Source organism: Hyperoodon ampullatus (assembly GCF_949752795.1).
Source record: "Hyperoodon ampullatus genome assembly, chromosome: 5".
NCBI lineage: Eukaryota > Metazoa > Chordata > Mammalia > Artiodactyla > Ziphiidae > Hyperoodon > Hyperoodon ampullatus.
The window spans coordinates 45,815,424-45,827,562 of NC_136918.1; the positions used below are offsets into that span (position 1 = coordinate 45,815,424).

The following is a 12,139-nucleotide window of genomic DNA, read 5'->3' on the forward strand; positions in this document are numbered from 1 at the left end:
CTAAGGAGACAAAAGAGCTGTATGCAGAAAAGTATAAGACAGTGATTAAAGAAATTAAAGATGATACTAACAGATGGAGAGATATACCATGTTCTTGGATTGGAAGAATCAATACTGTGAAAATGACTGTACTACCCAAAGCAATCTACAGATTCAATGCAATCCCTATCAAATTACCAATGCCATATTTTACAGAACTAGAACAAAACATCTTAAATTTGTACGGAGACACAAAAGACCCCAAATAGCCAAAGCAGTCTTCAGGGAAAAAAACGGAGCTGAAGAAATCAGACTCCTTGACTTCAGACTATACTACAAAGCTACAGTAATCAAGACAATATGGTACTGGTGCAAAAACAGAAACACAGATCCATGGAACAAGATAGAAAGCCCAGAGATAAACCCACACACCTACCGTCAACTAATCTATGACAAAGGAGGCAAGGATATACAATGGAGAAAAGACAGTCTCTTCAATAAGTGGTGATGGGAAAACTGGACAGCTACATGTAAAAGTATGAAATTAGAACACTCCCTAACACCACACACAAAAATAAACTGAAAATGGATTAGAGACATAAATGTAAGACCAGACACTATAAAACTGTTAGAGGAAAACATAGGAAGAACACTCTTTGACATAAATCATAGCAAGATCTTTTTTGATCCACCTCCTAGAGTAATGGAAATAAAAACAAAAATAAACAAATGGGACCTAATGAAACTTCAAAGCTTTTGCATAGCAAAGGAAACCATAAACAAGACCAAAAGACAACCCTCAGAATGGGAGAAAATATTTGCAAATGAAGCAACTGACAAAGGATGAATCTGCAAAATATATAAACAGCTCATGCAGTTCAATATTAAAAAACCAACAACCCAATCTAAAAATGGGCAGAAGACCTAAATACACATTTCTCCAAAGAAGACCTACAGATGGCCAAGAAGCACATGAAAAGCTGCTCAACATCACTAATTATTAGAGAAATGCAAATCAAAACTACAATGAGCTATCACCTCACACCAGTTAGAATGGGCATCATCAGAAAATCTACAAACAATAAATGGGTGTGGAGAAAAGGGAACCCTCTTGCACTGTTGGTGGGAATGTAAATTGATACAGCCAGTATGGAGGTTCCTTAAAAAACCAAAAATAGAACTACCATATGATCCAGCAATCCCACTACTGGGCATATACCCAGAGAAAACCATAATTCAAAAAGACACATGCACCCTAATGTTCACTGCAGCACCATTTACAATAGCCAGGTCATGGAAGCAACCTAAATGCCCATTGACAGACGAATGGATAAAGAAGATGTGGTGCACATATACAATGGAATATTACTCAGCCATAAAAAGGAACAAAATTGGGTCATTTGTTGAGACGTGGATGGATCTAGAGTCTGTCATATAGAGTGAAGTAAGTCAGAAAGAGAAAAACAAATATCATATATTAACGCATATATGTGCAGCCTAGACAAGTGGTACAGATGAACCGGTTTGCAGGGCAGAAATTGAGACACAGATGTAGAGAACAAACGTATGGACACCAAGCGGGGAAAGCAGCGGGGGGTGGGGGTGGGGGTGTGATGAATTGGGCGATTGAGATTGACACGTATACACTGATGTACATAAAATTGATGACTAATAAGAACCTGCTGTATAAAAAAATAAATAAAATTTAAAAATTTAAAAAAAAGAATCACATTGTATACCTTAAATCTACCCAGTACTGCATGTCAATTATATCTCAATAAAGCTGAAAATTTTTATTTATTTGTAGAAGAAAGGGATGAACAGGTTAATATATCCAGCCATGGCCCGTATCCCACAAGAGTTGACGACCTAAAGAAGACAGCACTGACACAGGCAAAATTTAAGAAGCTGAAGAAAAATACACCAACAACTTATCAACATTAAAGTTACACATGAATTCAATAAAGTATTTACATTATGCTTCCTCCACTTCTCTTTCCTTTTATGTGCTCTCCAAGAATTTGGAAGGTGAAAAGCAGCCAAAATGAAGCTATATAGGGTTAGAAGTCCTTTTCCCAAATCTTTAATCATCTTTGTGACTCTCCTCTGAACCCATTTCAAGGAAATGAAGAAACACTGGAGCTGTCCTTAGAGAGCAGGAGGAAGGTGGTGGAGGGAGGAGGGAGGGAACAGAAAGGTGGTGAGGTAAACCAAGCCCCACATTTCCACCACAGACACTGTACCAGGTGTGATGTGTGCACCCTCTAAGGGCTCTCCTGCTTCTGGGTGTCCCTGGCTATTATTATAGCTTCCTGCTGGGTGTACAGAAGACAGTCGTCATGGCATCCACCTTTTTATCCTCTCCCCTCAACAGTGCCTAAATATTCAGGGTCTAGCAAGCATTTTATTTCCACCTTAGTGGGCCTTCTACTTACTTCCTATGCAGAGCTTCAGCAGGCCATACTGTATGCAAGTGTGATTTAAATGAATGTTTAACCAGAGAGCCCAGAAATAAACCCACACACCTACGGTCAATTAATCTTTGACAAAGGAGGCAAGAATATAAAACAGGAAAAAGACAGTCTCTTCAGCTATTGGTGCTGACAAAGTTGGACAGGTGCATGTAAATCAACGAAGTTAGAACACACCCTCTCATTATGCACAAAAATAAACTCAAAATGGCTTAGAGACTTAAACATAAGACATGACACCATAAAACTCCTAGAAGAGAATACAGGCAAAACATTCTCTGACATAAATCATACCAGTGTTTTCTTAGGTCTCCCAAGGCAACAGAAATAAAAACAAAAGTAAACAAATGGGACCTAATCAAACTTACAAGCTTTTGCACAGCAAAGGAAACCATAAACAAAACGAAAAGAATGGGAGAAAATATTTGCAAACGATGCACCCAACAAGGGCTTAATTTCCAAAATATACAAACAGCTCATACAACACAACAACAAAAAACCAAACAACCCAATTGAAAAATGGGCAGAAGACCTAAATAGACATTTCTCCAAAGAAGACATAAAGATGGCCAGTAGGCACATGAAAAGATGCTCAACATTGCTAATTATTAGAGAAATGCAAGTCAAAACCACAATGAGATACCAACCCTCACTGGTCAGAATGGCTATCATTAAAAAGTCTACAAATAACAAATACTGGAGAGGGTATGGAGAAAAGAGAACCCTCCTACACTGTTAGTGGGAATGTAAGCTGGTGCAGCCACTATGGAAAACAGTACAGAGGTTCCTTAGAAAACTAAAAACAGAATTACCATATGATCTAGCAATCCCACTCCTGGGCATATATCTGAACAAAACTATAATTCAAAAAGATATATGCACCCCTATCTTCTAGCAGCACTATTCACAATAGCCAAGACATGGAAACAACCTAAATGTCCATCAACAGATGAATGGATAAAGAAGATGTGATACATATATACAATGGAATACTACTCAGCCATAAAAAAGAATGAAATAATGCCATTTGCAGCAACATGGGTGTAACCAGAGATTATCAATAATAAGTAAGTCAGAAAGTGAAAGACAAATACCATATGATATCACCTTTATGTGGAATCTAAAATATGGCACAAATGAACCTATCTATGAAACAGAAAGAGACTCACAGACATAGAGAACAGACCTGTGGTTGCTTGGCAGGGGCGGGGAATGAACTGGGAGTTTGGGGTTAGTAGATGGAAACTATTACATATAGAATGGATAAACAGGTCCTACTGTAGAGCACAGGGAACTATATTCAATATCCTGGGATAAACCATAATGGAAAAGAATATGAAAAAGAATGTCTATATATGTAAAACTGAGTCACTTTGCTGTACAGCAGAAATTAACACAACATTGTAAATCAACTATATTTCCACTTAAAAAAAAGAAGAAAAAAATAAAAGGATATTTACCTTTTTAAGTTGGTCCTGTCGCCACTATCTGAGCTTGCCACAGACGAAGTATCATAGGAGTGAGAATCAATAGTATCAATATTTAACAATGTAGGATCTTCAAGAACAAAAGAATCATCTTCATCATCAGTCTAAATTAGAAGAACATGGATAAATAAATTCAAAATTCCAAATACTCTATAAGTCAAATAGGCGTTAATGGGTTTCTCCAAAACACTCATATACTTATTCTGTTTTTCACCCCTTTTCCACGCATTGTTGTTGACCAGAGAGGCATAGTACAGAATTATATTTCAACTCTAGTTATCTCTCCCTACAAAGAGTTCACTCCAAAAATTTCTTTCTTGTAGCTGGAAGAAGTAGGAGCAGTTACGCAGATTATTGTTAGTTGCCAAATATTTCTTAAAATTCAAACCTGTATAGATGCTTTACTAGTTAACTAACAGCCAATGGCTAATTGAAGAAAATAAATACCACCTGACTATAGATAGTTTACCTTAAGAAATATGACAAGCAGACAGAAGAAAGGCATTCTGGGTTGGAAACAGCATGTGCAAACACAGTGATTTCATAATATGAATTTTGCCCATGAAAAAGGAAGTAGTCTAAAATGAATGGAGTATTTGAGTAGGAGTTGGAGGTGATGCTAGAAAGATAAACTGGGATGCAAATTGTAAAAGTCTTATATTCATTAAGCTAGGTGATAGGAGGGACCTATTTGTCCACCACTGTAACCCTAGTGCCTAGTACAATGCCTGACACATAATCAGTATTCATTTACTTAATAAATTAATGTACTATATATAGTAGGCAGTGGGAAGGCAACTGAGATCTTTAAAAAATGTACACAAGGGCTTCCCTGGTGGCGCAGTGGTTGGGAGTCCGCCTGCCGATGCAGGGGACATGGGTTCGTGCCCCGGTCCGGGAAGATCCCACATGCCGCGGAGCGGCTGGGCCCGTGAGCTATGGCCACTGAGCCTGCGCGTCCGGAGCCTGCGCTCCGCAACGGGAGAGGCCACAACAGTGAGAGGCCCATTACAGCAAAAAAAAAAAAAAAAAAAAAATGTACACATGATGGGAACCATGCTTTAGAAAGATAAATGGGGCAGTATGAAGATGGATGAGGGTAGAGGGGGAGACGGGCAGGGAGACTAATAAGAACCAGCAAGATGGCTATTGCAATGTCAAGGAAAGAGAGGAGAGTTCAGTCCAGGAATGCAGCAGAAGGGGTCAAGAGAAGGAATAAGGAAAGAGACATTACTGAGGTAAAATCCAAAATTCCTGGTTACCATTTAAACAGTGTGTTTTGGGGGGTTGTGGGGGTTAAGAAAGAAGTCAAAGAAGATTCCAAGGTTTCCAGCTTGAGCAACTAGCAAAAGGTGATACTACTAACTGAGATAAGAAAGCAAAAAGAATAGCAGATAAACCAGAATGAGTTTAGCTTTGAACAAGCTGATTCTGGGCAACAGACATTAAAGAAAAAAAGTTCTGATCTTACCTTCTCTTTCAGCCGGACTACCTTCTGCCTATCATTTCCATTCATATTCTTAAGAGAGCAGAGCAGTCCAGACTCATTACCTCCACTTTCTCCACCCATTACCAGCTACTGACTACTACTCTTGCTGAAGTTACTAGTCAAACCCACCAGCCTATTTTCCGTTAGCGTGCTCTTGTCCTGTACGCATCACTTAACACTACTGGCCATGCCCCACTTCTTGAAACTTTCTCTTCCCTTGGTTTCCAATACATCTCTTTGCTACTCCTCCAACTTATGTGGCCTCTTCTATCAGTCATGTTCTCTACTTGTCCTCAGCCCAACCTTTAAGTTATGTTGTTCCCCAGGATTATATTCTTGTCTCTTCCCACTTCACACATTTCCTATATGAACAAGCTAATCCATACTTATAGTTTCAAGTATGATGTCATGATAATGACTCCAAAGTCTGTATCTTTAGTACAAACATTTCTTTTGTGGTTTAGGCCATATTTCTGACTGTTTTTCAGATATCTCCACACACAAGATTGCTAAGAACAGGATGAGGGTTAGCAAGGAGCTACTGTGTTACTTGAGAGCTGTACAAGAATGGAAGGCCTGCCATAGGGAAAGGTAACAGAAACAACTCATAAATAAGAACTGCAGCACCAAGGTCTTAAGCAAGAGAGTCAATCAGGATCTTATCTGATTTTCTTAAGCAGCCCAGAGACATAATTAAAGAAAACAGATTAGCTAAATTAAGCCAGGGTTGAGGCTTACAGGATAAGTGGGGGGAAAAAAATGAGGAAGAGAATTGAGGGTATCAATAAGGCTGAATTTAAAATTACTAGCTACACAGTAGAGATATCAATTCTCCCAAATTGATGCGTAAAATCTACACAAGCTTATCAAACTTCAGCTGGGGTGTATGTGTGTGTGTGTAAACTAGTAAAGTGATTCTCAAACTTACATGGAAATGAAAAAGACCAAGAATAAGCAAGGCAATCTTGAAGAACAACAACAAAGCTGGAAGATTTGAAACTGCTAGATATCAAGACCTATTATAAAGGTTCAGACATTAGAGTGTGCTATTGGGGCAAGTATAGAAAGACCCATGAAATCACACCAACACATATATGATCATCTGATTTAAAACAGAAGTGACACCGCAGAAAAGAATGGTGCTCAGTAAGTGCTGCTGCCTCATACCGCACACCATCACACACAAAAATTTCAGATTAATTGCAGATCTAATGTGAAAGGCAGAACAATAAAGATTTTAAAACAAAATAAGCATCATCATGACTTTGGAATCTGCAAAATTTTCTTCAACTGGACGCACCAAAAAACTAATCATAATGGAAAAATTTAATAAGCTGAACTACTACTAAGAACTTCTGCTCATCAAAAGAAACCATTGAGAGTGAAAAAGTAACCCACAGAATGAAAGAAGATATTTGCAATACATATATCTAATAAAAACTTATATCCATCAAATATAAAGAACTCATAAATTTTTAAAAAATCAATTCAATAGAAAAGTGGGCGAAAGACATGAAAAGGCAATTCACAAAAGAGATATCCAAATGGCCAGAACATACGAAGGTACCCCAATTTCATCAGCCTTCAGGGAAATTCAGATTAAAACTATGATGTGATACCACTACACACCTACAAGTATGAATGGCTAAAGTGAAAAAGAGAGAAAAATTCAAAAGTTGATGAGGATATGGTAACCAGAACTTCCATATATTGCTGTAGGAAGTATATATTATCACAACCACTTTGAGAAACCTGTGGCAGTATCAACCAAAGCTGAACATGCCCATACCTGATGGCCTAGCAATTCTACTCTTAGGTACACACCCAGCAGAAATGTGTGTGTGAGTGTGTGTGTATGTATATGTACACATGTGTGTATGTATCTAAAGATATGAATAAGAATATTCACAGCAGCACTTTTCATAGCAGCCAGAAACCAGAAATTATAAAACTGCCCATAAACAGTTGAACGAATAAATGGTATATAACATAAAGAATTTTATACAACAATGGGAATGGATGAACAACTGTATGCAGCAAAAATATGAATAAATCTAAAAACACAATATTGAGGGAAATAAGTCAGATGCACAAAAGCACATACTGTATAATTCCATTTATATGAAGTTCAAAGCAGCCAAGGCAGTCAATGCCGGTAGAAGTCAGGAGTGATTATCCTGGTTGGGTACTGAAGGAGCACAAGAGGAGCTTCTGGGGTGCTAGTAATGTTTCATTTCTTCATCTGGACTCTGGTTACACAGAGCATTCTGTTTGTGAAAATTCACAAAGCAGTACACTTATGGCCTGTGCACTTTTTCTATATGTATGTTGTTCCTCAATTAAAAGTTCAAAAGAAATTTCTGGCTGCACAATCCAACAGTAGAACTGAAGTGAAGCCAGAGCTACTCTCAGAGACTGGGAGACTAAGAAGGATCAAGAGACTTGGTCCTGAGGAGGTCAAAGAGCAGGTTTAATGGAGGTAAGAGAACGTGGGGGTAGGGGGAGAACTGTTAGGATTAGAGAACAAAATTTCAAAATTAAAAACCTCAGGAGTAGCATAGTTTCGAAGGATGACAAGGCCTAGTAACATTATTTCATGCCCTAAATTCTGAGATTTAGGATGTCTCAGTCATCTCTTTCTGTAAAATATCTTGGATGTACACTTCTTCCTAGCACCTTGTCAGGATGATATTAACAAACTTCATAGAATATATGTACCCACATATCCTGGAGTAAGTGCTTATTTATTTACACTTTCTACTTCTGTCTTTTTTTTCTTTCTTAAAATCATTTTCTTTAATACTTCTTCCCCCTTTTTCTCTTCATAACATTCTACAACTTAAATTATTTTTACTTTCACTTATTCCCTTGCCTCGCTCCCTGGTGGTATGAAAGCTGGCCAATTTCCAGTCCTATTTCTCTCTCAAAGTCAGAGACTGTCATGCAGCACTTTATAATCCCAGCATCTAACACTATGACCCAAATACACAAGGCACCCAAATTACTATTGAGGATGATAACAGTATTATCGTCTCAGTAAACCACTAATGACTATACTTGCTGTTACTAGTAGATAAGTAAATATTGCAAAGACAGTTTTCCTTCATTATGAACTACATTCTCATTCATGAGCATTATTTTCTTTGCCATTATTATATAAAGATGTACAAATAGTGCTTTGTACACAGTCCTCTAAGATTATTTTTATTCTTCACTTAGTAACTGAAATAATATGTGATTAAGACCATGTTAGCAAAACTGACTAAAATTAATCTCTTCATTGCTAAATGAAAGATTTCCTCTATATTAGGAAGCAATAAATAAATATCACTGTAACAGGATATTCTTTCATTGACCAAAGCCTTCTTTGTCAAAATTAAAAACGCTTAAGTCTTATTTACACAGATCATACGTAACATTTCTGAAGTTAAAATACATTCAAAGAAACAGCAACATCAAGTTGATATTTTTAAAAAAAGAAATAAAAGAAAAATAAAAGATACAATTCACTGAGAAAGTAGTTTGCAAGTATAGATAAAGAAGTAATAAAGACCAGGGCCCAACCCACTCAGACCTATGGGGTCAGTGGGCATTTCTACTGAGGAAGCGTTGCATCATTATCTTTTAGAAAACACAACTATGTATCTGAAATAGATTTTTAAAAATCTTTCTCAGGGCTTCCCTGGTGGCGCAGTGGTTGAGAGTCCGCCTGCCGATGCAGCGGACACGGGTTCGTGCCACGGTCCGGGAAGATCCCACATGCTGCGGAGCAGCTAGGACCGTGAGCCATGGCCGCTGAGCCTGCGCGTCCGGAGCCTGTGCTCCGCAACGGGAGAGGCCACAACAGTGAGAGGCCCAGCGAGAGGCCCACGTATCACAAAAAAAAATCTTTCTCAAATTAGAAGCTAAAGCCTCCAATGGGAGTCTTAAGCAAGTTTTTAAAGATCAAGAAGACTGAGTTGAGGGCTTCCCTGGTGGCGCAGTGGTTGAGAGTCCGCCTGCCGATGCAGGGGACACGGGTTCGTGCCCTGGTCCGGGGGGATCCCACATGCCGCGGAGCGGCTAGGCCCGTGAGCCATGGCCGCTGAGCCTGCGCGTCCGGAGCCTGTGCTCTGCAACGGGAGAGGCCACAACAGTGAGAGGCCAGCGTACCGCAAAAAAAAAAAAAAAAGAAGACTGAGTTGAAGAATTGTCAGCAGATGCAGGGTACAAAAAGACTGGCACACTTCACCAACATGTACTTCCACAGAGTTCCTTTATAAGGCCTTTATGATCTGCTAATTCAGAAAGGAACGTCATTTCATAACTCTAAAAACCTTTTTAATAGAGATGGTTTTCACAAGATAAACTATGGCGGCTTCATTTTCTTTATATAGAACAGTGATAAAGTGCATTACAAGGCTGCAGATGCTCTTTTGTGTCAGAGGACGAGCTATTTGAATATCACTGGTAGAGATAACATTATCAAAACATAACACAAATCTCAACAGTGTCATGAATTTAGTATTTCAACTCACTTACTAAAACATTTCTTTAATCTACCAAGTATGAGGCATTGTACTGGGCACAGAGATGAACAAGACATAGCTTCTGCCCTTGAGAAGCTCACAACCTAGATCAGCATCTCCAACAGAACTTTTTGCAATAATGGAAATATTCTGTATTTATGCTGTTGACTACAGTAGCCACTAGCCACATGTGACAGTTGAGCACTTGAAGTGTGCCCTGTATAACTGAGTAAATGAAGTTTTAATTTTTATTTAACTGTAATCAGTTTAAATTTAAATTGTCACATGTGACTATTGGCTCCCATATTCAACAGTGCAGGTCTAGAGACAGACACTATAACCCAGGAGTATTCAAATCAATGCCATAAAATGATAGTGATCATTAGTATATACTTACTTCATTTAGTATGCTTTCCAGTGTTGGAGGAGTATCAACTTGAGGAATATCAAACTCCTTATCATCAATCTAAATAGAGAAAAGAAATTAATGCTCACATAATAATGCTTTCCCTCTTATAATTGTGAGGGCGTTTTAATTGATTAGAACCATTATCAATTAAGAGACAAACATACCACCAAACTCTGCACACAGACAGCCAACTCAATAACCTATGATAGAAAGGGTCAGGTCATAAGACTACAGACTATCCGCATATTCAGTGATTATCAAGGACAAATATGCACTGATGCCACCATCCTGACAGCCCTTTCCAGAAAGCTTCTGTTGAAGGGCTTTGGCATCTGCTTTCTTAAACAAAACAGCATTTCTTACGACAAGCCCTAATTTTCTAAGTTTAGACATAAGCCATAAGCAATACACAAAGGTCTGACACTGCATTTCTTAAATTTCATAAATTATGGTGGTGGATGATTAGGTCAAACAACTTGTCATTAAATAGTCTCATGGCCACAAAAACCTATTAATATCAAACCAATGAGGAAAAAAATCACTGCACAAGAATTCTAAACCTACCACTAGCTCTATGATATTGAGACATCATTCAACATAGCTGCACTTCAGTTTCTTCCCCCACAAAATGGAGTATCAGTGTTGTGAAGCTCAAATGAGAAGATGTATTAAAGTGTTTCATAAACTGTAATGAGCTATACAAATGAAGAGTAATATTATCGCATAAAACTGTATATAGATGCCTATTAATCTATGCAAAAAATGATATATTTAGAGTCTTTGGATCATAAAGTACACTCTAACCAACATTTTGGTTAAACATCAAACCTGACAAAAGCTGAATTTTTACCAGATCATCTTTGAACTCCAGTTCCTTGTCCAGATCTATGTAGGAGAATTTTGAAAGTGAAGCTTCCAGATTGAAAGACTTATTCAGTTCTTCATCAGTAGTCTTGGCACAGAGGCTCTGTTCCACATTTTCATGGTCTGGTTCATTGTCCATGTTTACTTTTAATAACTGTATTCGGTCAATCCAAGCAAGTTTTTGTTTGTTTTGTTCTGTTTTTTGGGCTTAGATCATGATGAACTCAATGATGATCTCTTTTCAAAAAAGAAAAAATATGTATCATTTAGATTTCCTCAACTGGACATTCCAAAGACTTACTGGGTCAGACTTCTGTGGAAACTGATTCTTCATTCAATCATGTGACTACAGGCAAACAGAAATCAATCCTAGGGTATGGGCTATGATATGCAGGGAAGGTTTCTATGGGAGCACAAAGGAGGAACATCTGACTCAGGAGTCTAGGAAGTGGTCCACCACCCGAAGTCCTAAGTCTGGTGATAGTGACAGACTTGGGGCAAGCTCAGCCACTAGACCTGGTACCAACTAGATTTATGTACCTAAGAACAAGAGGGTAACTGGTGCCAAAAGCTGAAATTAACCCATCTTCACATTCCCAAACCTGAGCATATCTCCAGTTCTCCTTGAAGATAAGCATATAGTCCAGTTTTGTCACTGTCATCCATACAGGGCCACAGACCTCTAAGGGAACTTAGTGCAGACACAGAGGGCGCAGAATGGATAGCTAGTCACTTAACAGGACACTGGCAAATCTAAAGGTTCAGATCTATTAGGGGAGACAACAATGATGCCAGGATAAAATAATTCCACAGCTGACTAGAGAGTTCTAGAAAGAAGGCTAGTTAAAGACAGACATTTTCAGGGAAAACTGAAATACTAAAGAAAAAGAAATGTATGCAGTTTTTTTTTATTTTTCACAGCTCTAAATGAT

General features: G+C 38.3%; 1 protein-coding gene across 2 annotated transcripts in view; it reads right to left on the reverse strand.

Moving 5' to 3' along the window:
- VPS8 (VPS8 subunit of CORVET complex) overlaps nt 1-11,346 on the reverse strand; it is a gene marked incomplete at its 5' end in the record, with an annotated part of 289,040 nt that extends 277,694 nt beyond the window's left edge. For both annotated transcript variants that reach the window (XM_079705530.1, XM_079705529.1), the window contains 3 exons: nt 3,911-4,041; nt 10,332-10,400; nt 11,194-11,346. In XM_079705530.1, the coding sequence (XP_079561656.1) occupies nt 3,911-4,041; nt 10,332-10,400; nt 11,194-11,346 (353 nt within the window). The remainder of the gene's footprint in view (nt 1-3,910; nt 4,042-10,331; nt 10,401-11,193) is intronic.
- Between the last annotated feature and the right edge of the window lie 793 nt (nt 11,347-12,139).